The 26195-nt window shown below is 35.8% G+C and overlaps 1 protein-coding gene across 1 annotated transcript; it reads right to left on the bottom strand.

The window, feature by feature from the left end:
* Positions 1 to 18374: 18374 nt before the first annotated feature.
* On the bottom strand, positions 18375 to 21614 carry LOC131073143 (4-coumarate--CoA ligase-like 1). The gene is made up of 5 exons (XM_058009526.2): positions 20535 to 21614; positions 19299 to 19500; positions 19075 to 19220; positions 18913 to 18980; positions 18375 to 18759 (listed from the first exon to the last, which is right to left on the bottom strand). The coding sequence occupies exons 1-5, from the start codon at positions 21558 to 21560 to the stop codon at positions 18528 to 18530; spliced, it is 1674 nt and encodes a 557-aa protein (XP_057865509.2). The 5' UTR covers positions 21561 to 21614; the 3' UTR covers positions 18375 to 18527.
* Between the last annotated feature and the right edge of the window lie 4581 nt (positions 21615 to 26195).

Raw genomic sequence — 26195 nt, 5'->3', positions numbered from 1 at the left:
TTTAAGGGCATTGAAGGGGAATCAGATTTTGAGAACAACAGTTCCTCAGGTGCATTGGTATCGTCAACGTACAACTAATCCTTCTCACAATCAGATGCTGGAGCAATGTCCTGTTCATAGGTTCTCCTGAATTCAGCTGCGAGATGCACACCCCAAGATTTGTTTATAATACACTCTTCCTCAGACAAAGTTGGCATTCCAAACTGGTTTCTGACTTGATTGATAGCCATTTCACATATTGAGCAAGTAAATTCAGAGTGAGGTGAGTTGTGAATTCTACACCACAATGGTAGCAATATGTTCTCAAAGCGCATTTCACCATCCAAAATGAGTTGACTCTCGATCATCCACATGAAGCTTAGAAGAGGATCCTTGCTCTCTGGGATGCTGAAATTGTTTTCTTCTGTTTCTGGCCTTGGGACATCCCAAAAGAAGATTTTTCCCTCTGCTGCCGATTCCATCCTTGATAAGTACTTCAAGCAATGCATTTCATAAGGTTCCTCTGTCTCGTGAATTCGACACTGCCCTGGTCTTGCAAACTCGGACAATCTGTGTGGATAAAGTTGTGTATCTAATCTCCACCAAAGTTCAGGAAAATCAACTTGTTGCTCCATTGAGAAATCTTTCTTTTTTTATTTTTTTTATTTTTTGATTTTTTTTTATTTTCTATTTTTTACTTTTTTTGGATTTTCTATTTTTCACTTTTTTTTTTGGATTTTCTGGAATAAGAGAGATCTTGAATATCTCGGATTCAACTTGAACGTTCAACTGGTTCCAGCTTGATTTCTTCTTGCGTAAGTCCAACTGATGACCCAACGATCACCTTCCGTCGAGTGTTTGAGAAAAAGCTTTCCACTGATCTTCCTTGGATTCAAGAGTTCATGTTCGCTCACCTTTCTTCAACTTCAATTCTGTCAACAGAATTGGCGCTAGAAGGAGGGCCTGATCGCGATGAATGCCTAACACCTAAAAATCCAGATTCTATCAATTCATAATTTACAAGGAGCAATCTTAAGGACCTATATCATTCCCATTCTGGGGCAACTCTGTATCAGTTCATCTTATCTTCTTTGAAACAACGCGACAAGCCGCATTGTCTCAAAGAGGGGTAAAATGTAGACACATGTCATTCATCTCTTAATTCATACCCTAATCATTCATGCTAATCATCTTTTATGCAATTGACTACACTACGATCCTACTTGCAACCACATTCTGTTATTTGTTGAGCTCTTGTGCATATAAAATCTGAGAGCAAATATATCAAGCAAGATCAATGGAGATAGGGAGAATGGAGATCAAAACCCTATTGGACATGTGATGGTATAATCTTTGTGATTTCATGTGATTTGCATTGTCTTAGGTAATCTTCATATGTTATGGTGGATCTTTCTTGTTGTTAGGGTTTTTGGTGGTTGAATTCATTTAGCCTTTCAATATTGTTATTATTGTTATCCATTTTCACCATATACATTTTGGCACGCCCGGTGGGACTCTTGTCCCTTTTTGCATTTAACATTTGGCTGCAGATTTTGTATTTTGAAGTTGCAGATTTGACATTTTCGACATTTTCGCGTCTGCGCACTTTCGGATCGTGTTTTTGATTTTCTTGCGTGTCTATGACATCTGGGATCGTGTCTGCAATATTGGCAATATTTTATTTTGCAGGTTCCAGAAAAGCGCGTTTGTGTTGTAAAGGCGCGTCTGTGAGTTTTTAGCCGCGTCTGTGTCCAGGAAGCGCGTCTGTGTTCTGTAGTCGCGTTTGTGTATCACAGAACCACGTCTGTGTCACAAAGGCGCGTCTATGTAGAGGGTAACCGCATCTGTGTTCACCAGTTTTGAATTTTGGGTTTTTATTAATTCAGTTTTTGGATTTTGCATCTAGGGTTTCAGATCTAGTTTATTTTGAGCTAACATTTTCAGATCTAGCTAACAAAATTGGTGCAGCTTGTCTTGAAGGCTAAATTGTTTGGTTGAAGGCCCCTATTTTCACAAAGTCTTTTGGGTTTAAAATTTACCTAACTTGTGTGCTTGCAGGAAGGGGTGATTATTTGAAACAACCCAAACTACTAACAAACTTTGTTGCAGGTCCTTGGCAAGGGTTTTTGGATTTTTTTATTGTGTGCCTTGTTTTCATAGACTAGCAAACACTTCCATTGGTGCACTAAAATTGAATCATTGTCTTTTTTGTCTTGAGCAATAGGCTCTTTTTGTTTGATCTTTAGAGGGCCTGTCTTCCCGTGTGGTCATTAGGACTACTAGTGAGAAGAGAACGACCCAAGTGGTAGCAAAAGAAAAGCCATCTTCTTCCAAACCACTATAAATAACTATATTTATGGTGAAAACTATGAATAACGTGTGCTGATTAGTTCATACCGACACTATGTCTCCCCATAAACCCGTTTGATCAAATTTATTTGATCAGTTGTAGGGCGTAACCCCTACCGGCTGGGAGCCTTCTGTATTTACAGAGCTGAAAGTGCCGCATGTATGGCCACACGAGTGGATGCCCTTACTAGCACCTTTTTGTTTTAGAAGCCCAAATCCTTCTAGTTGTTGGGGCAAGAGGTAGGACCTCTGGTAGCGGCCCACACACATACGGTTCTTAGTAGAGATACAAAGTTCACCACGGGGAGTTTTCGTGGGGACTGATGCTTGGCTGACCTGAGAAGTGAGTGCCGAGGGTGGAGCCAGTGAGGTCAAGCATCTAAGTATCTGCTTTGAATAGCGTAGCCTCGAGGGTAAAACCCCATGTGGGATCAACAACTATTGTCTTGGCCAGCCATAAGAATTGTGCTTGATTTATGTTAAACATTCAAAACATTCAAGACCAAACAACAAAACATTGTGTCTTTTGTGTCTTCAAGTATATGCAAAACATTGTTACATCAAACAACACACTTTTCTTGGAGTCATTTTGGAGTCTAGACACTTGCAAACATTGAGTCCCCATCAACACTGTGTCCTCTTGTCACGAAAAACAGTCAAACAGTCAGATTTGGTCACAACAAAACAACTTCACAGATTGGAAAAATGGCACAAAATTTGCAGAAACGTGTCTGTGTCGAGCATAATAGCGTCTGTGTTGTCTAGCCGCGTCTGTGAAGGGCAGAAACGTGTTTGTGTCCACAAAATCAACAGTGCACTTGGCACAAAAATCTCGGAAACGCGTCTGTGTTAAACAGAGCAGCGTCTGTGTAGGGAAACCGCGTCTGTGAAGTATACAGGCGCGTCTATGTCTAGAATTGAAAAAACCGTTGCAATCTAGCAAACAAACACAGTCAGTTTCGGAATTCTTGAGCTTCCTAGGTCATTTCTCCAAGGTTTCATTTAGCATTCAATCCTGCACTTTGGGCCTACCGCACAAGTGTCCGCACACCTACAGGAGCTACACCCTATTCACTTGTGTATGGCGCTGAAGCTATCTTGCCTATTGAGGTCGAGCTACCCTCTTTACGGGTTTCTCTGCAAAACATCATCAGTGATGAAGACTATAGGGTCTCTCGCTTACAAGAGATGGAACTATTGGATGAACGAAGACAAACTACTTTTAATCATCTCAAGGCTTACCAACAACGAATGAGTCGCAGCTACAATCACAAGGTTAAGCCTCGCACATTTGAGGTAGGTGACTTGGTTCTCAGAGAAAATCCCAAAAATCAACAAGACAGAGAGAAGAAGGGCAAGTTCGAACCAAACTGACTTGGTCCTTATATTATTACAGCAGCATATGGATCTGGTGCATATCAGCTCTCAGCTACAGAAGGTGAACCTTTGGAGGATCCTATCAACAACATGCACCTTCGCAGGTTCTACACATAGCTCTTCGGAATATCCTAATTCAAAAATACAAAAAAAAAAAAAAAATTCAAAAAATAAAATAAAATTATAAAACAAAAAATCGTTACTTGGTGAAAACCTGGCAAACAGGCGCCTTGTGACACAAAAAAATATTGAAAAATTGAAAAAAGTAAAGAGAAATAATTTCGTCCAACGGTGAAAACCACTTCGGTGGCGCCCTGGGCAAGTACCATGGTGAAAACTGGGTCACCAGCGCCATGCGTAGAGACATTGCTCCTCCCTCCTTCAGGATTCACTTTCATCCTTTCACTTTGCACACACTCACAACCTATTTGTTCATAATAAACTTACCCATTCCCATCATGGCTTGTTATTGATCTCCCTAAGATTGGTTAGCCATTCATAATAAACCTCCCTTTCCATCCATAATAAATCAGATCCTATTTGTGGCTAAGACAAATCTTACGTCTAGTAATGGGTGTGGAACTGAGAACATCACCTGTTTCGAGGAGTACAGTTTCTTCCATCTCCCTTCAGTCTATCTGCGCACAATCTGCAATAAAGTTCCCTCTTCTTCGCAATAAGGTATCAGTTTCATGGATTCAGTCAGTTTCAGATGGGACACATCAGCAACAATGGGCTTCAACAAAATCAAATCTTTCAACAGACTCAGACAACATATGGTTCAGTGCTATCTATCCTTTTTGTGAAAGTAAACATTGTGACCACAATCAAATAAGACTTATACAAGTGACAAGAGACACTAAAATTAAGGATTACAGTGGATGTTGGTGTCGAGTCTTGGTTTTCTTTTGATTTTATCTTTGGTGACATGTCTTTTATCTTTTCCGGGATGTCTCTGACTAGAGATTCTATCTCCAGGATGTCTTTTGACTAGAAAGGCAAGGATGGGGTATCGTCACCTATTTTCTTTGCTGTCTGTGGATTGTCTCTTAGTAATGCTATGACTTGTCCAAGGATATGAGGACACTGTGAGTCTAGTGTGAACTAGGGCATTCGAAATCGAGTATGTGGACAGAAAAGAAATAAAAGGACAAGCCATCGCAGATCAATTAGTAGATGCTCCCAAGATAGATGATGTTCCTCTAAGTTCCGAATTTCCAGATGAATCCATTTTGACAATGTCACATGCGAAGCCATGGCAACTGTACTTTGATGGCTCATACACACAACATGGGGCAGGAGCTGGCATCCTCTTTATAACTCCTCAAGGAGATTCTATACCAAAATCATACCGCTTATCATTTCCTCACACTAACAATATAGCGGAATATGAGGCATTAACAACAAGATTACGAATTGCAGTTCAGTGGAAGATACAGGAGCTTCGTGTTTTTGGGGATTCCCAACTTGTCATTCGTCAAGCAACTGATGATTACCAAACAAAAGATGAAAAGTTAATGCCTTATAAACAAATGGTGGATGACCTAAAACAACACTTCATAAAGATAGATTTTGAGCAGATACCAAGAGAGCAGAATCGCGCCGCAGATGCCATGGCTACAATTGCTTCCCTGATTGATTTACCTCCAAACGCGACCCGCTATGAGTTCTTGGTGGATAACCTTTTGGTCCCTTCATATGAGATCATGCCTATTGAGACGATATGCGTTGTTGGCCCCGAATCCCAGTTATTTACATTTGTATTATCATATTAGCACAACACCTGTTAGCACAATTTACATTTGCATTATCATATTCATTTGCATTACATACATTCACACTTGCATCATGCATACACATGTTAAACACATAAAAGAACAAAAATATGGCATTTCATCATGTACACATTTGCATCCATAGCATAAAACAAACATCACATAAGAACATCTCATCACATAGGTACACATGCATATAGCTGCTCAAAAATGAATCATCTCATATATATAAATAAAGTGTCATGATACAATGATGTCAAAATCATATGGCTACAAAAGCACTCGCAGGTGTCTACAATACAAAAATGGTACAAAACTAATACAAAGGGAGCCCTCTATGGCTATGATGAACTCCCTCCCTTGGAGCCGCCTGACCTCGGTGGAATCTGAGCCTCTGAAGGACCCGCCCCAGGATCATCCTACCTGTCCCCTCTATCTAGTGGTGGCAGAGGGCCCATAACCCCACCACTCGATGCCTGTCTCCTCCGGCTCCCTCCCATAGCTGTCGATGTACGCGACGGTCTATGGAAGCTCCTCGCCCGCTGATCTGCTGGCATTGCACCATAGTAGAGGTCCCTCCAGTAGGCTATCTCCTCTCCTGCGTGCAGGACATAAGCGTATCCTGCCCCTGTATCCTCAGCTGCCTGTCTCCCCGCCCTCAGTGTTGTCTCAGCCTCTGTATAGCGCTGGATAGCCTGATCCCGCTCTCGTTCAGTATCTTTGAGCCTCGTCCTGAGCCGATCCCTCTCCCTCTCTAGCTCCTGAATCTCATCTGCCTGGCCCTGGCAGATCTCCCTCAGATCTAGCAGCTCAGCCTCCACTGGGTCAACCCCCTCTACCTCTGCCTGTGGCTCCCCCTCTGCAGGTGCCTACCCCTGTGCCTGTACCTATACTGGTACCTGTCTCTGTCTCTGTCCCTTCCTATCACTGCCGGCAGAGCTAGTCCTATGGTTGTCATGGTGTCCCATGCCACGTGTCCTGCCCTCATCTCCAGTCCAGGGTCCTGAAACACCTGTCTCAAGGCCTCTCTGTCTCCATCTCGATCGTATGGGATCAGCTCCCCATCGATCGGTATCCGCAATATCCTGTACACATCCTCCAGGGTGACTGTCATCTCACCCATCAGCAGATGAAACGTGCACGTCTCAGAGTGCCATCTCTCAGTTAGCGCAGTCAGGAAACCCATGTTTGCTCGAAACTCAGGCACATACAGCACATGTCTCAAACCCATCTCCTCGATGGCAGCTCTGTCCTCGAGCGACAACTCAGGTCACAACCTCTGCGTCGACGAGAATCTCTCCCGTGACTCTAGCATCGGCAAATACTCCTGCAGTCAAACAACTCAATCATGTCAGTCATAGTGGCATTCACTGTTTATCACAAAATGCTACTTTTTATCTAAATGCATATGGCTATTTACCCTAGTGACACTCACTGTTCATCACAAAGTGTTGCTATTTATCCTAGCGGTACTCCCTGTTCATCACAAAGTACTACGTGTGTGACACTCCCTATTCATCACAAAGTGTTACTCACATTTGCACTCCCTGTTCATCACAAAGTGCTGCTCATATTTCAGTACTCCCTGTTCATCACAAAGTACTCTATCTTGGTACTCCCTGTTCATCACAAAGTGCCTTGATCTATCCTAGTCTTCCTAGAGGACCTGCTTGAGTGTATCCTCTCAACAGCTTATCCAATCGACAGCATATGTTCATCACAGAACTGCCGAATTGACCTAGAAGATGCAAATTCATACTTTTCAAATGCAAATGCGCTTACATGACATAAATGCGCTCAAAGACTGCATAGACGCGCTTGAAAAACACAGACGCCCCTGCTTGACACAGACGTTCCTATGCTCTGCACAGACGCGCCTGGTTGACACAGACGTGCCTTCTTGGCACAAACGTGCCTGAACATCACATACGTGGCCGCAATTGACACAGACGCGCCTGGCACCAACGCAGACGCACCTAAACGTTTTTTGACACTTTTTGGACCCTAGTCTAAGCACATTTATGACCCTATCTAGAATGCATTAATGACAAAATTAAATGCGTCAAAGTACGAGGATGTTTGGTGGAACTTACCAGCTCTCCTGCCTCTGCTGGCCTCTGAAATCGGCAAACGTGGTCGAATCGGTGAGTGAAAGCCATCGCTGCTAACTGCTCCTGCTCTATTTTCGCTCTGCAATATGCTCTTGTGAATGTGTAGATGACAATGAGGATGTATTTCCCTTGTGGTCTATCTTATAGCCTACCCTAGCCCTCGCCTTCATTTCCTGAGTCAGTCTTCATTATCCGGTGACTTTGTCACTTTATCCGGTCAGTCCATTCTAGCCTTTCTTTCTTATCGAGAGATTGTCTGCAATCTTTTTCAGACATTTTCATCCAATCTCTTGAGGGGGCATATCATTCCCATTCTGGGGCAACTCTGTATCAGCTCATCTTATCTTCTTTGAAACAATGCGACAAGCCGCATTGTCTCAAAGAGGGGCAAAATGTAGACACCTAAAAATTGTCATGTCTAATTAATAAATATTTTATTTATTTAATTATCTAAGCCTAATTCTTCTATTAATTAAATAAATCCTTATTTATTTAATTAATTCATTTATCCTCTTCTAGCCTTATTTCTCATTTAAATAAATACATTTATTTATTTAAACTATCATTTTCCTAAATTAAATAAATATTCTTATTTATTTAATTATCCTACTTCTTCTATTAATAAAATAAATCTTTATTTATTTAATTAATTCATTAGCCTTTTCTACCTATGACACATGTCATTCATCTCTTAATTCATACACTACCTACCCCTTTCATTATTTTATTATTTCTTTTACCTACCCTCTAATCATAGCCGACCTCCTTTTACACCTTTCAATCTTATCCCTCCATTTCATATAGTGTCTTCTATATAAGGAGATGCTTCCTTCATTATCAAACCCTAATCATTCATGCTAATCATCTTTTATGCAATTGACTACACTACGATCCTACTTGCAACCACATTCCGTTCTTTGTTGAGCTCTTGTGCACATAAAATCTGAGAGCAAATATATCAAGCAAGATCAATGGAGATAGGAAGAATGGAGATCAAAACCCTATTGGACATGTGATAGTATAATCTTTGTGATTTCATGTGATTTGCATTGTCTTAGGTAATCTTCATATGTTATGGTGGATCTTTGTTGATTGTTAGGCTAGGGTTTTGTGGTTGAATTCATTTAGCCTTTCAATATTGTTATTATTGTTATCCATTTTCACCATATACATCAACAATAACCCCATTCCTCAATAATTTATCATCCTCCAATAAGACGTTTGGATTTGGGTTGCCTAGAAACCCTAGGCATTAGAAAAATCATGGTTATTATTGTATTTATAAAATTGTGAAACCTTGATTGTTGCAGTTAAAGAGTGAAATCAAACCTATTGTTATCATATGCTAATGTATATTTCTTGGCATGAGGTGTTGGAAACAAGGTACATTCCAAATTTATATTTGTTGCAATTAAAAATCCTGAGTTTGTTAATTTATTTATTAGTTAGCATTCATAAGTTGTTCCTTGTCATTCTCTTGCATTTCAATTCCAATATATGAAAAAAGCACAAAATTTTTAAAATAGTAATAACACAAAAAATAGAAAAGAAAAAACCTTAAAAAAATATCCAAAACAGGGTGGGATTTTCATCCCTCTATAACTATACATTCCTTTTATCACAATAGGTTTGTCAACAAATTTCAAACAATGGATGAGGCTCGTTGTTTAGCAAAAGGGAAACCCCAAGTGTCCAATTCTATATCAACATCTTTTATGGGTGGGTCTTCTATCATGTGTAATCATCATAATATTAAATCTCAAAAAAAATTTGGTCCTAAGAAGTAGTGGGACCTACCCAAGAATAGAAGTTACCACTAAAAATATTGATGTTAGAAAATTACCTTCTTCAACATCAATTGTATGAATATTGAAGAAGCAATTGCCAAATTTCATAAACAATTAAAAGAAATGAATGCTCAAGATGATTAACATGTTATCATGCCAAATTGCCTTCAAATTCTTGAAATTGAGTGTATAGGTCTTAGTTTTGAATCAAAGATTGGGAACTATAAATTTCTAAGTTCAATTTGGGATCCTAGTATCCTCAAAAAGACTCAACCAAGTGAAGAAGAAATTATAAGAGTGTCCTCGTATGTGATTGCTTGAGGACAAGCGATCTTGGGAAGGGTGAACTGCAATGTGCCCTTTTCAAGATGGGATACTAATAATAGTAATAATAATAAATTAAAATATCAAAAGATAAAAATATAAATTACAGTGTAATTTTATCAAAAGCTGACGTGTGAAGAATCACGATCAGTGAAGGAAAAAATACACGAGACACCAAACAAGAAGAAGTAACCACCACACAAATAATACATCTTTTATTAATTAATTATTACTTCTCTAGAGCATGAAACTACATTTATTTTAACTTGAAGACAAAATCCCCCATAATAGAAATTGAAGAATGAAAACCCACAATTGCTCAAAAGTGATTTCACGTGGAAATCACCATTGTGTTAAATTGATAAATCTTTTAGTAGACATTAAATTAAAATTTCAAGTTAATAGCATTGATTGTTTATCAACAAATCTAATTGCTATCTTTAAGGAGATATTTAGTTGTGCAAATTCAATTAATTATCATAAATATCATTTAAAAAAATTATAATTTCTTTTGTATGAACTATTCTATAGAAATTAAAATTGAACTTGATTGGATACTACAAAATATTCACTTTGCTAGAATATTATAAATTTGAATGAGAAACTATAGGTGTTCACCATGGTTGGACCTCCCTCGATGATTCGTCGTGCTCCCTTATAGGGAATAAATCGATCAAAATTGTAAGGCCACCAATGTTTGATTTAGCTATATTTCCAAAAGTTAAGATAGATTGGTCATAATTCACACATTTGGTTTCAAGTACATTTTTTCAAAAACTAAGGTAAATTGCATGCAATTATAATATTTGTAATGATAGGGAGCCTCTTTACTACAATCCATCTATGCTTTGGTTCTAATTTCTTAATGATTCTAGAGTGGGTAACTTTGGTTGTCTAGATTTTAAGAAAAGTTGGTAACTACAACTATTATTTTTCTCAAAGTGAGCACACTTTGAAGATCAAAGTAGAGGTACTCAAGCCCAACATGTGATCCCTTGGCTTGTTGTTGCTTCGCTACCATGGCCACACTCCCTATATCTAATCAAAATTACTTTAAATGCTCATTTCAACACATCTACACTTATTCAAGTGGCAAACATATGATCTACGAAGTGAAAAAGGGATTGAATCTTAGCTCTACAATAATACATTCTCTTTATTTATATGGTTCTAGTTTTAGTATTTTTCGTGTATTTTTCAAGGGCCATAAAATTTAGTAGTCCTATCTTAATTGGTGCTTCCAATGCAACAATTAAATGTGGATTTTGAATAGAGATATCTCTCCATCTGGTGATAATGCTTGGCTTGACGTTTTTTACAAGGCCATAAAATTTAGTAGTCCTATCTTAATGGGTGCTTCCAATGCAACAATTAAATGTGGATTTTGAATAGAGATATCTCTCCATCCGGTGACAATGCTTGGCTTGACTATTTTTACTTGATCTAGCTACTATTATACGTACATTCCTTTATACTCACATTTTGAATCAAAAATCAATTATTTCAATTTATTAATCATAAAATAGATAATGTATATGTATCTATATTATTCTAAATATAAATTTGACAATTTAAAAGTTTTTTATTTAAATTATTGTTTAGGCTTTATTAGATCAATAGATATTTGTATGTTTATATATAGTATATTAATAAATCTTCATAAAGTTAGTGAATGATGAAAAATAATATAAGACATTTTTATGTGTTTTTCATATTATTTGCATATAAAAGTTTTTATTATTATTTATGTACATGTAATTCTAATTTCTATAATAGTATTAAAATGATTCAATGATTCTTAAAGATGGGTGAGGATGAAGTGTTGGAGTCCTTAGAAAATTCTATCCATTATCCTTTATCAAAAAGATGGACAAGGATGAAGTGCAAGGCATTTCCTAAGTCAAATTATTGATGAGAAATTTATTTGTTTATCAGACATATTGATAATTATGTTGTCTATCAACTCATAAGGTATTGATAGAAGGGAGGTAAAGGTGCCAAAGTGGAAGCTTGTTTGCTACATATAAGTCAAACTTGTTTTTACAAAGGGTGGAATTGTGAATCATTTATTGTTGAATGTTATATCTTTTATGTTTTTAAATTAGTTGTATTTGAAGGCATTCCCAAGCAAGTTATTTTATGCTCCAACACTCAAATACAAGTATATGACATGACTAGATAACACTCAAACACAAGTATATGTGGCATATAATCATTTTTTTTTGTTTCCTCATTTTTCTTCTTGTGGGGCATTCGGTTTGAATGGAAAATAGATAAGCTTTCAACATACACTCTAATTATTTTTTGAATTTAATTCATTGATTTTGAGGTAGTAAATAGTTATTTGGAAGGTGATTTTATCTATCCAATTAATTCAATTGAAGCAAAAGTTCATTGTACGAAAAAAATTCATGATTATAAGTTAGAATATTGTCAAAGAATACAAATCTTGGGTGGATTGGCATAAGAAACAATTGCATAATAGAAGAGGTGTATGAAATAAATTGTAAAGCTAATCAATAGTCATTGAATTAGGTTGATCTTTTAACAAAAGTATTTTTCTCTTTTGGGTCAAATATTGAAACAAGCTTGATGCATGGAAGAGCTAGTTATAAGATATTCTAGGAACAAATTTTGGGTTAAAAGGTTCAAGAATCAAATATCATAAGTGTTTGTTTCTTTTATTAAAAAATATGTGATGTGTTTGTTTTGTAAACGGAGACATAAGAATGTTTTTGAATATTATGATTGGGTGCACAATTGGTAAAAATTGACATCCTTTTATACATATGGATACATATACTAGTGTGGTGGTCATTTAAGCATCCATGTTACATTTATTGGGGCTTTTGAAGAGCCACATGTGACTTCTAGTGGACAAGGTGTATGAGAATCAAAGATAAGATTGGAGGACAAAGGAGGTTGAAACAACTAACCCACCTCTGGTGAACTTTGTTAGAGCCTTTTAACTTTAGTTATGCTTTTTTGCATAAGTTCACTTAGTTGTGCTTCTAGTTTCGCTAGAGTTGAGCTTTTTTTAGCTCCTTGTTATTTCACTTTAGCTCTCCTAAAATTAGTTTACAGGATCTTTGTGCTCTCTATAAAAGCACAACATTATGCATTGTAATCTTCATCATGTAATTTTTGCTTTTGAGGAATATGACATATTTTTCTTGCTACTCTCACTTGTGGAAGGTGTTCTAGTTTTTTGTTTGATCTTGCAAGCTTGTGTTGCAAACTTTTGTGTTACAAAATTCAACAAACCCCTTTCTCAAGCTTTGAGTATTTCTTTTCTTAGAAGCGTTGCAGTGTTACCAAGTTTGCCTTCTTGTGTGGATTTAGAAGGCAAATTTTTATCAACTTTTGGAGCAAAATGGGCATCAATTTTTTTTTGGAAAATTATATTTTGAAAACTTCTTATTTTTCATAAAATTTCTATTTTTGGCAAGTTCCTATTTTTAGAAATTTTCTATTTTTGGAATTTTTATTTATTTTTGGAAACCTTTCAAACATTCCAAGTCCTAATTGACATGCAATTGGTTTTTCGGCCATAACTTGGTCATATGGAGTTGAAATTGTGCAAAAAAAATATCATCAAAAAGTTGGTTTTGGCATTGATCCAGATTTACAGTTAGCTTTGTCAAATTCTACTCCAAATTTCTATACCAAGTCTGAAAAGTTAGAAGTTTAGTTTCGCACTTCTGGGGCCATATCTTGCACATTCAAACTCCATTTTTCGAAAACCAAATTTTGTTGAAAAGGTGGTTCAGTGATCTATCCAAATCTACTGCTATTGTTTCCAAATTTTATCCTTGGGTATCTTTTATTTAGCCTTTTGTGTTTTCACTTTATGATTAATTACTTGGTCATTTTGGCTCTTAAAACCTTTCTATTTGTGTTGGATGACTTCTCTTGGGTTGTTCTACATGTATTTCCAATACTTTGCCCTATTTGGGCATTTTGAACATCCTTTTTATGCACTTATTTGTTTGTAGATGCTCAGAGATAAAGTGCCACTTTTGTGTATGGTTTTTTGAGGATTTTCCACATTCTGTTGTGACTTATTTTGTACACGCAATGTATTATAAAGTGTCATGGGGGTTGTGTAGTGCCTTTTATTTTTCCATCACACCTTTGTCCGTTGAGTGTCTCTCCATGACAACATCGTCTCCTATAGATTTTTGTCCCATGTGTGTGTCCATTAGTTGTGCATACCCTTTTTTAGTTGCAAGTACTTCCTTGTGCACATTTGAATTCTCCTCCATGCACTCCATGGTGACACTCAGTTTTACTGAACCTATCATTTCTCTTCCTTGTTAGCATTATGAGGGAGTTTCTACCATTGGTGCTAATGCTTCCTTGGTTTCACTTTGAGTGAGCTATGTATTCAGTATTTGTTCCTATGTACTAGCTGGAGGCAGTGGTTTTATTTCGGTGAGATAGAGCTTTTACCATATAAACACTCTTGAATTTTAATTTTGTGGAGGTGACTTCTCAATTTATCAAATCTTTAGACTATTGGCACCTATATTTTTGACTCGCAATTTACTGTTGCATGTTTGAGTAGTGTCATTGGGGTCACTTGTGAAGATTCATGTGCCATTTGTATCTTTGATTGTCAGGTTTTTTTGCCTCTATTTGTTTGAGTTGTGTTGTTGGGGGCACTCAAGCAGATTTTTGTCTTCTTGATTTTGATTATCATCTTAGTTTTAGAGGAGGTTCTTCATTTAGCACTATAGTAGCTATCATTTGATAGTTGTCTACAACTTCTTTGTGCTTCAAGGATGTTCTTCAATATCATGTTCCTATACTTTTGGGACATTAGAGGCTTCGTAGTCATTTCATTCTTTTTTCCCCCTCTCTTTTGGAGAAGAGTTTATCCCACTAGGCTTTTCTCATTTTCTTCTTTTGTGAGAGATTGCATTACATTGGTTTGTATATGGGTATCTCATTAGACCTTTTGCTGCTAGGATCCACTTTTGCATTCTTACATTTAGAGGATTTTTACTTCATCCTAAGTTTCACTTAAGGGAGGTGCTAGAACATTTTAACTTTAGTTATGTTTTTTTTCTTAAGTTCACTTAGTTGTTCTTTTAGTTTAGCTAGAGTTGAGATTTATTTTACCTCCTTGTGCTTTCACTTTAGTTCTCCTAAATTTAGCATAGGGAATCTTCGTGCTCTCTATAAAAAGCACATCATTATGCATTGTAATATTAATTTTGTAATCTTTGCTTTTGAGGAATATGACATATTTTTCTTTATACTCTCATTTGTGGAAGGTGTTTTAGTTTGTTATTTGATCTTGCAAGCTTGTGTTGCAAACTTTTGTGGTGCAAAATTCAACAAAATTCTCACTTAGGGATGGTCATGTGCTTGAGAAGATCTATATTTTAAAGTTTTCCCCATTGGATTAGGGGGTTATGTTGGTAGTTGTGATCCAAAGTTTTCATAACCAAGTTAATGATAAGTTTTGATGGCCAAGACAATGAAAGCAATCCAAAGTTTTGGCGATCAAGACAATGAGAGCTTTTAGTGACCATGGCAAAGAAGGCGATTTAGTAACAAAGACATGAAAATTTTTGGTGGCCAAAACTATGAATCTGATTTGAATTTTTTGTAACCAAGACAATGAGACATTTTGGTGGCAAGGATGGGGAAGGAGGATAAAAGTTTTGGCAACCAAGACAAAATAATTCTTGGTGGTTAAGATACTGAAGGAGGATTGCAGTTTTGGTAACTAGGACAATGAGATGTTTGGGTAGCCACGATGCTAGAGGAATAGTTTTGGTAATGAAGAGAGAAAATTTTTAGTAGCCATAACAAGTGAAGGAGGAATAGTTTTGGTGACTAAGACAATGGATTTTTGACAGCCAAAACAACAAATAAATAATAATTTTATTAACCAAAATATTACTATTTTTGGTAGCCATGGTCCAATGAATAGTTGGTTGTTTGAATCATTATGTTTATTTCAATCTAATTTTTAGTATATCTACATTGATAAGAAATATGTTGTAATTGAGGGGGAATGCCACAGATGTTTTACAATATAATTAGTTTTGGTTATATATTAATATATTTACAGTGATGTTGGGTAGAACTAAGATAGTACATAAAAACTAGAAAGGAGTTAAGAAAGTTGGCACATAAAGCCAAAAGAGGGTGAGAAACCCAACTACCCCATAACTCACTTAGAAAATGACAAAATATTGGCTTGTGAGGTGGCACAACAAGCCGAAAGAGGGTGTGTAACTCAACTACTCATGATTATGTGGGAGTTACACATGTAGCTGAAGTATTTTGTCACGAGTCCTCATATTAACCACTCCTAATAACCTAAGCAAGCTTAAATAATGTGTAGGAAAATAAATACCCCCTAACATAAGGAAAATGAGCCTATCCTAACAAGTGTCCCTCCATGACAACATCAAATCCTAGAGATTCTTGTTCCATGCACGTGTGCATTAGTCATGCATACCCTTTTTTAGTTGCAAGTACTTCCTCCCGCACATTCAAATTCTCCTTAATGCACTACTTGGTGACACTTAGTTTCAGTGAACCTGTCATTTCTCTTCCTTGTTAGCATTATGGGAGCCCGGTTTCTACCATTGGTACTAAGGATTTCTTAGTTTTGCTTTGGAGTGAGCTACGTATTTAGCATTCGTTCCTATATTTCGGTAAGATGGAGCTTTTACCATATAGACACTCTTGCATTCCAATTTTGTGGAGGTGACTTCTCAATTGATCAATTTTTTAGACTAGTGGCACCTGTCATTTTGACTACTAGTTTACTCTTGCATGGTTGAGTACTATCATTGGGGTCATTCATTTAGATTCATGTGCCATTTGTATCTTTGATTGCTAGACGTTTTGCCTCTGTTTGCCATTTGTTTGTTCAAGTAGTGTTTGTTGGGGGCACTCATGCAAATTTTTGTCTCCTTGATCTTTGATTATCATGTTGGTTTTAGAGAAGGTTCTTCATTCAACACTCTAGCAATTATCATTCGACAGTTGTCTATAACTTCTTTGTGCTTCGAGGATGTTCTTCAATATCATGTTCCTATTTTTTGGGACATTTTCTTAGGGGCTTCTTAGTCCTTCATTCTTTTTATTTTTTCTCTCTTTTGGAAAGGAGTTTTCTTCCACTAGGAGTTTTCTTCCACTAGGTTTATCTCCTTTTCTCCTTCTGTGAGAGATTGCATTACATTGGTTTGTATATGGGTATCTCATCAGGCCAATTGTTGTCAGGACCCACTTTTGCATTCTTGCATTTAAAGGTTTTTTTACTTCACCCTAAGTTTCACTTAAGGGGGGTTGTTAGAGTATTTGAACTTTAGTTATGCTTCTTTGCTTAAGTTAACTTAGTTGTGCTTCTAGTTTATCTAGAGTTAAACTTTTTTAGCTCCTTATTCTTTCACATTTGTTCTCCTAAATTTAGCTTAGGGAATATTTGTGCTCTCTATAAAGGCACATCATTAAGAATTGTAATATTAATTATGAAATCTTTTCTTTTGAGGAATATGACATATTTTTTTTATCCTCTCATTTGTGGAAGGTGTTTTAGTTTGTTGTTTGATCTTGTAGGTTTGTGTTGTAAACTTTTGTGGTGCAAAATTCAACAAATTTCTCACTTAGAGATGATCATGTGCACGAGAAGCTATATATTTTAAAGTTATTTCAGCTTTGGATTAGGGGTTTATGTTGGTAGTTGTGATCCAAATTTTTCATAACCAAGTTAATGATAGTTTTGATGGCCAAGACAATGAATATGATTCAAAGTTTTGGAAATCAAGTCAATGAGAACTTTTAGTGACCATGACAAAGAAGGTGATTTAGTAACAAGGAAATGAAAATTTTTGGTGGCCAAAACTATTAATTTGATTTGAAGTTTTGGTAACCAAGACAATGAGACACTTTGGTGGCAAGGATGGGGAAGGAGGACAAAATTTTTGGCAACCAAGACAAAAGATTTTTGGTGGTTAAGATAGTGAAGGAGGACTACAGTTTTGATAACTAGGACAATGAGATGTTTTGGTAGTAACGATCTTGGAGGAATAGTTTTTGGTAACGAAGATAGTGAAATTTTAGTAGCAATAGCAAGTGGAGGAGGAATAGTTTTGGTGACCAAGACAATGAATTTTTGACAACCAAAACAACAAAGATAATAATTTTAGTAACCAAAATAGTACAGTTTTGGTAGCCATGGTCCAATGAATAGCTGGTTGGTTGAATCATTATGTTTATTTCAATCTAATTTTTAGTATACCTATAATGATAAGAAATATGTTGTAATTGAGGGGGAATGTCACATTAATTTAGAATCTATCCCTATTTTGGTGGAGCAGCTATTGTTTAGGAATTAAAAATAAGCCATGGAAGAAAAGGGGGGGCTAGAAATAAGAAGGCTTATTAACAAAAGTGCCATGTGGTTCTTGAAATTTTAAGTGCACAAATTAGTATTAATACTATTAATATGAAGTTAAAATATTTTATTAAAAAATAAGTAGCAAAGATAAATATTCATGGGGCCAACTCCTCCACAAATAATTCCTAAAAATATTGAGCAGCCGCTGCTAGCCAAAATAAGCTATGCAACTGCATGGGAACATGCCCTTAGTTTGAATGAGTTTATTTTGAAAAGACAAGATTTAACAAAATAACAAATTTCTTACTTAAGATTCAAAATAGAAAAATCATCATTAAAAGAGATTTGAAATAAGATTTATAACAGAATTATCATCATAAAAAAGATCGAAAACATATTTCGGTGAACCTCATTAAAATTCTTATATTCTTTCATGCCATGAGAGAAAGTAAAATGGCAGCTAGTTGGAAGCAGCTTTGGTGAGGTTGAGGAGATTGTCTCTGACGAGTCTCCTGAGAATTTTACCCGACGATGACTTGGGAATGGAGGGCACAAAATGCAGAACTCTCACTTTCTTATAACTCGCCACCTGCGATGCCACGAACTTTAAAATGTCATCCTCACTCTCTGTGCCACCCGCTTTCTTCACCACGCACGCTGCAGGAATCTCCCCTGCTTCCTCGTCCGCCAGCCTGTACTTATAAACTCCTTAGAAATTGAATTTCTTGCAGAAGAAACTTTTAAGAGACTCAAATTCACAGGTATTTGGATCTGGGCGCTCTTACATCACCCAAAAAAAAATTAATTTTTAGATTTAGGGTTAGGGTTTAGCTCGAGACACTTACGGGACGACTGCTGCATCATCCACCGATGGATGAGAGAGCAGAATTGCTTCCAGCTCTGCTGGAGCAACCTGTAAAATGTACCATTTTGTTTTAATGTCAAAATCATATTTCCTGTTCCATGTTATTTTTAATCATCGGAAGAGAAGAGTGAATGAAATTTACCTGAAAACCTTTGTATTTGATGAGCTCTTTTATTCTGTCGACGATGAACACGTCGCCGTCGTCGTCGATGAAACCCACATCACCCGTGTGCAGCCACCCTTGGCTGTCCACCGTCGTTTCTGTCTCTCGTGGCTTCTGATAATAGCCTGCGTTTGCAAGGGTTTATACAGAGGAAATATATAAACTGGGTGATGCATTTCTGGTTAGTGATCAGATGAACTGACCTTGCATGACGCATTGGCTTCGAACACAAAGTTCGCCCTGGCAATTCCTGGGCAATGATTTCCCAGTTTCAGGATCGACGAACTTCACCTCCAGATTTGGAAGAATGAATCCAACCGATTTCTTCTTTGCTATTCCACGGATGTTGTTGTCAGGAGAACAATGCGTGAGCGTGATGCAACTGTGCTCTGTCAGTCCATACGCCTGTAGTTACAGCAGAGCAAACAGGGTAAAACTTAAACAGCACACAAAACAGGGCTTTATTTATTATTTTGGAATGCATAATATTATGATTTTTTTCTGGATTTATTGTATATTTTTTATTTGAATTTTTGTACAATGCAATCCACAATGTCAATGAAAGTGGTATCTAGCAAATTATTATAATGAATTGCTTAAATGTATTTCATTCAATAATTTATCATGAGAAAGAGGATAATCGATCATTGAATGATTACTGAATGGATCACTCAGTGATCTATCATCCTCTTTGTCATCCTCTTCGTCATGATGAATCATTGAATACAATGAATTGTTTAAATGTATCACACTCAATAATTTATCATGAGAAAGAGGATAATCCATCATTGAATGATCACTGAATGGATCACTCAGTGATCTATCATCCTCTTTGTCATCCTCTTCGTCATGATGAATCATTGAATGTGATCTGAAATATTGAATTAAAAATTATTCACAATGAATCTAAAAAAAATCTTAATATGTTTCTTAATACTATACTACATGAACTGTACAAATATCTTTCAATCAACATTTGAGATCATATTAAGTGATATATTATTCTTTTTCTCATAATGATCTGAAACATCAAATGGAAAAAAGATGGAAGAGAAAAAGAATTTACTCTTGTTAATAAATATGAAAGACCTTTTCCTTACAATTATTAAAAAAATTGAATTTAATTGATTAAATATTTGAATTTCTGTAAAAAATCTAATTTCAAATAGGAAAAGATATCTTATATGAAATTTAGAATTCAAATCACAATATGCAAAAGAAATTACTATTTAATATTATTGTTTTACTAGCATAACATGAAAAAACTACTATTTAATCTCATTGTTACGAAAGAAACTGTTATTCAATTTTTAAAAAACTTCTATTGATGTCATATCGATGCTCATATCAATTTGTAAACAATTAGCAATATAAAAAAACTTAAACAACATGGAGGTCTGTTTACTTTTACTCAAAGACAGTAATTTCTCTGTGCATACCTCCTGCACCTCAACGCCAGGGAATTTTTCGTGGAAAGCTCTTTGCAGGTCGGGGGCGAGAGGAGCAGCAGCCGTCATGATAGCTTTGAGCTGCAAGCGACTAAGATCATATTCCTCAACGATGGGATTCTTTACCAAGGCCAGCATGATGGGCGGCACAATGGGCGCAAAATTCACGCCACAGTTGATCAACACATCCATAAACAGACGCAGATCGAATCTGGACATAACCACAACCTTACCTTTGTTACGGAGCGTTGCACAGCAGATGCCCGTTATGCCATAGATGTGGAAAAACGGCATGAGACCCAAAGTTGTGAATTTTCCCAGCAAAGATTCATCCACATCAAAAAGGGTAGAACACAAATTGGCAATTAGGTTCCTGTGAGTTAGCATGACGCCCTTGGAGGCTCCCGTGGTGCCCGAAGAGTAGGGCAGAGCACACAGATCATTCTGACCAACAACAGGCAACTCAATTACAGAGTCATCTGTCTCAAACAATGTCGCCAAAGGCACGCTCTTGCCCTCTACTTTGCTGTGATCGTCAGCCATAATAACAGTAATGGAAGCCATGAATTCCAGGTTGCAGAGCTGATAAAAAACAGAGGAAACAGTGACGAGGATTTTCGCCCCCGAGTCCCGGACCTGTTTCTCAATCTCAGTAACGTGAGCGGCGGGATTCGAACCCGAAAACACTGCCCCAGCCAACATTATTCCGAGCACAATGATGGGATACTCCGCCATGTTAGGCAGCACAACCAGCACCACATCTCCCTTCAGGACACCCACTGTTTGAACCAGCCCTGCTGCAACTTTTTTGGTAAGAGAAAAAACTTGATCATAAGTGTACTCCTTGCCGGTCGAGGCCTCTACCAGAGCCACATTGTTACTGAATTTCTCATTCTCTTTCCAATCAGTCCTCAAAACGAATTCCGGTAGACTAATGTTCTCAGGAACCAGAACAGCTGGAAAGGGGCTGCGGAAAATGATCTCCTCTTCCTCTCTTACAGCATTTTGGTCCGCCATGCTCAGTTTCGTTTACTTCCACAGAAACTGCAATGGGGAAAATGAATTTGTGCGTTGATGTAAGCGAGGGGGATTCTTTATATAATGGGAAAACACACGGCATTGGCATGGATGATTCATGCCGGAAATATGCAGCGGAAAGCAGGGGCATGATTGGTGGAGGCAGAGCACACGCAGATATTCTGACGAAACAGAAATTCACCGTGAGCAATGGGAATAATGAGGTCGTTGGTTCACGCCAAGATTATTTTCTTACTGTCTTATGGCCATTATAGTGCCCCCCTGGTCTTCGGGGGTTTTCATCACTGGTACGGCGTATCTGTCCGGTATGTCGGGAATTCGCTTTGGTCGAAGTACAAACTTGCAGAAAGTCAAAACAGAATTACGTATGTTTGTGTAGAGCAGTCGGTATAAAATCAGTGTACTTTTTTTGTATTTACTCTTGTTAATGAATATGAAGGGCTTTGTAAAATATTTTGGTTTGGTGTTTTGGCAGCTAAGTATTAAAAATCAAAATTTTTTTTAATATAAAATTATTATTTTTTATCTAAAATTGTTTATTTGGTATTTAGTACATTCAAATATTGCTTTCAGTTAAGGGTTTGTTGAATGGTTAGTAAGATTGTGTTATGGCCGTGGGTTCTTTTCATCTATGTTCAAGGTTCAACTCTTGTTTGACATGTTTGGGTCTAGTCAGTCACCTTAAGAGTCTACAAGGAGGAGTCTCTCTCTCTCTCTCTCTCTCTCTCTCTCTCTCTCTCTCTCTCTCTCTCTCTCTCTCTCTCTCTCTCTCTCTCTCTCTCTCTCTCTTATATATATATAATTCACTTGAACACCATATAAAATTGCATTTTTATTATTATATATTTATAAAGTTTTATCAAGTTCATATATATATATAGCTAATGTAGGTCCCATATATGTAAACAAGTAGAAATGACAGTTCCATGAGTACTTAGCTTGAACTAAAAATCTATTACTTATAAGAGTTGCATATGTAATAAGTAGTAGAATAATAAAATATCACAAATATCATGACTTTGGCAACGTAACTACCACCTTAATGATTGTCAAGTGTGATGCAAAGGATACAAACCCAACATAACCTGTCATCAAATGGCAATGATTCTTCTTCTCTTTAAGCCTTCTCCATAGAGGTTTTAGATCTAGTAAGATTATTGAATCAACCTTATTAGAATCATGTCTCAAACAAAGAGACATAAGGTTTCAAGTGAAGGAGGAGATCTGATTAGTCCTTAAAAAACTATTGTTATATGTGAGAAGCGATTAAAAGAAGTTGAAAATCACTAGTTGAAACTATTGTAAATCCATGTGTGTGTGGCTCTACCTATAAATGGGTATAGATGATTTATATTTTGTTGCTACTTCTATATGCTTTTCTTGATACTAATGGTATGGACATTTGGTTTATGATTAAAACTTAGGATGATCATGTGGAATAGTCTATATTTTTAAGGTAAAAAATAAAATAAAAATACTATGTGTCTTAATTGATAAGATGTGTTAACATAGAATCAACAAATAAGTAAAATGAATAGAACATGGTGATTTTGCCTATATGGTGATAGTGGACCTCGTGGACATAGACTTATGTAATTCACTTGAACACCATTTAAAATTGCATTTTTATTATTATATATTTATAAATTTTTATCAAGTTCATATATATATATAGCTAACGTAGGTCCCATAGATGTAAACAAGTAGAAATGACAGTTCCATGAGTACTTAGCTTGAACTAAAAATCTATTACTTATAAGAGTTGCATATGTAATAAGTACTAAAATAATAAAATATCACAAATATCATGACTTTGGCAATGAAACTACCACATTAATGATTGTCAAGTATGATGCAAAGGATACAAACCTAACATAACCTGTCATCAAATGGCAATGATTCTTCTTCTCTTCAAGCCTTCTCCATAGAGGTTTTAGATCTAGTAAGATTATTGAATCAACCTTATTAGAATCATGTCTCAAACAAAGAGACATAAGATTTCAAGTGAAGGAGGAGATCTAATTAGTCCTCAAAAAACTATTGTTATATGTGAGAAGCGATTAAAAGAAGTTGAAAATCACTAGTTGAAACTATTGTATATCCGTATGTGGCTCTACCTATAAATGGGTATAGATGATTTATATTTTGTTGCTACTTCTATATGCTTTTCTTGATACTAATGGTATGGACATTTGGTTTATGATTAAAACTTAGGATGATCATGTGGAATAGTCTATATTTTTAAGGTAAAAAATAAAATAAAAATACTATGTGTCTTAATTGATAAGATGTGTTAACATAGAATCAACAAATAAGTAAAATGAATAGAACATGGTGATTTTGCCTATATGGTGATAATGGACCTTGTGGACATAGACTTATATAATTCACTTGAACACCATTTAAAATTGCATTTTTATTATTATATATTTATAAAGTTGTATCAAGTTCATATATATAGCTAACGTAGGTCCCATATATGTAAACAAGTAGAAATGATAGTTCTATGAGTACTTAGCTTGAACTAAAAATCTATTACTTATAAGAGTTGCATATGTAATAAGTAGTAGAATAATAAAATATCACAAATATCATGACTTTGGCAATGTAACTACCACCTTAATGATTGTCAAGTGTGATGCAAAGGATACAAACCCAACATAACCTGTCATCAAATGGCAATGATTCTTCTTCTCTTCAAGCCTTCTCCATAGAGGTTTTAGATCTAGTAAGATTATTGAATCAACCTTATTAGAATCATGTCTCAAACAAAGAGACACAAGGTTTCAAGTGAAGGAGGAGATCTGATTAGTCCTCAAAAAACTATTGTTATATGTGAGAAGCGATTAAAAGAAGTTGAAAATCACTAGTTGAAACTATTGTATATCCATGTGTGTGTGGCTTTACCTATAAATGGGTATAGATGATTTATATTTTGTTGCTACTTCTATATGCTTTTCTTGATACTGATGGTATGGACATTTGGTTTATGATTAAAACTTAGGATGATCATGTGGAATAGTCTATATTTTTAAAGTAAAAAATAAAATAAAAATACTATGTGTCTTAATTGATAAGATGTGTTAACATAGAATCAGCAAATAAGTACAATGAATAGAACATGGTGATTTTGCCTATATGGCGATAATGGACCTTGTGGACATAGACTTCATACTTTCATGTTATGGATGAGTATAATAATGAGTAGATGACTTCTTAGTTGTGACAAGTAATATTATAAAAAAAGGTATTACTAATGAATGGAAATAGATCAAGTGATGATTGGACTTGATGGTACTTTTACTTATATTTGATGTCAAATGAGATATATATGATTTTATGTTAATTATAATTCATGTGATTATGCTTGTAATGAGAATTATTTTGAATGTTACAAATAGATAGTGAAAAGGTGAGAGATTTTAATGGTCATATTATTCAATGTTTTAAGAAAATAAATATGATCTTAGGAACCTTAATATGAGCGAAATTAATGTGCATATGAGTGATAATCTTGAACAAGGATTAAATAAATTGTATGGCAAGAAAAACATAATTTAGTGAATCATGGTTTAGATGATGCTATTATTTTATGCTATGTAGAGTGAGTGAATTTATGATCCTTTTGTTATGTTTACTATATCCTATTAATTACCACGTGATTGAGTGTGATTCATGCATGGGATTGAAGCAATCGTGAAGGTGGAAAATAATCTTCTAATGGAAAGGAGATATATCTATATATATGTTACACCAATGGATGGAAGCTAGTATGTATTAACTAGATTAGTTCACTTTATTTGATTTATATGGCTAAATGGGTCCCTAACCTATCTCAAGAAATTGTGAGTAGAAAGTGTTCAAATTTAGTTGCATCTTCGTAATAATAGATGTATTTATATTGACATTGCTATTATAGTGAACACAAGGATATTGTTATTAATAGTGTGAAAGATTGCCTCTTCAATAGAAAGTCAATTGACTTATGCAAGGAAGATTGTGAGATATAGATGACTATGTTTGAATATCATATGAAACATATTATATTACATGCCTATCCTTAAATGTGAAATTGCCATGAAATGATAACCAAAATAAATCTAGAAAACTATATAACATTTTCTATTACTTCTCTATGAACAAAATTAATATTAATGTCATTATTTCATAACTTGCAATGGTAACCAAATCAGATTATTTCATTATATTATAATAATAACTTACATCTATCTACCTACCTATCTATCTAAACTTTTAATCTCTCTATTATTCTATTAGATATACCCTAATTAAATCATATGTTACATGACCATATTTCCACGACTCCTTGCTCAAAGGGATATTAGAGTGGCTGCTATAACCATTAGTTATTTTGTCAAAGGAGATTGTTCTAACACAAGAATGAGCACTGGGTGACACTATCATTTGCGCATATGTCTATTTCACTAGGGCATATAAATTAGAATCTAATGAGTTCACAACTCTATGTATACAAATTTTACCCTCAAGTGAATCTACATAAAAACGGTATTTGAGAATGTACGAAAGCCTTAAAATAAATGTAATGCAGCTCTTGCACTGCAACAACCATCCCTCCATAAATGAGGGGAATAA

The sequence above is a fragment of the Cryptomeria japonica genome, chromosome 1 (genome assembly GCF_030272615.1).
Source record: "Cryptomeria japonica chromosome 1, Sugi_1.0, whole genome shotgun sequence".
Lineage (NCBI taxonomy): Eukaryota > Viridiplantae > Streptophyta > Pinopsida > Cupressales > Cupressaceae > Cryptomeria > Cryptomeria japonica.
The sequence above is the reverse complement of the archived record's forward strand: the minus strand, read 5'-3'. Positions and strand labels throughout refer to the sequence as shown.

What these genes read in the sequence shown, in the direction of transcription:
- LOC131073143 (XM_058009526.2), bottom strand. Translation starts at nt 21,560, where the DNA reads ATGGCGGACCAAAATGCTGTAAGAGAGGAAGAGGAGATCATTTTCCGC. An exon ending in CTGGCGTTGAGGTGCAGGAG is followed by an intron (nt 19,501 to 20,534) that starts GTATGCACAGAG and finishes CTGTAACTACAG; the next exon opens with GCGTATGGACTGACAGAGCA. An exon ending in AAGCCAATGCGTCATGCAAG is followed by an intron (nt 19,221 to 19,298) that starts GTCAGTTCATCT and finishes TTGCAAACGCAG; the next exon opens with GCTATTATCAGAAGCCACGA.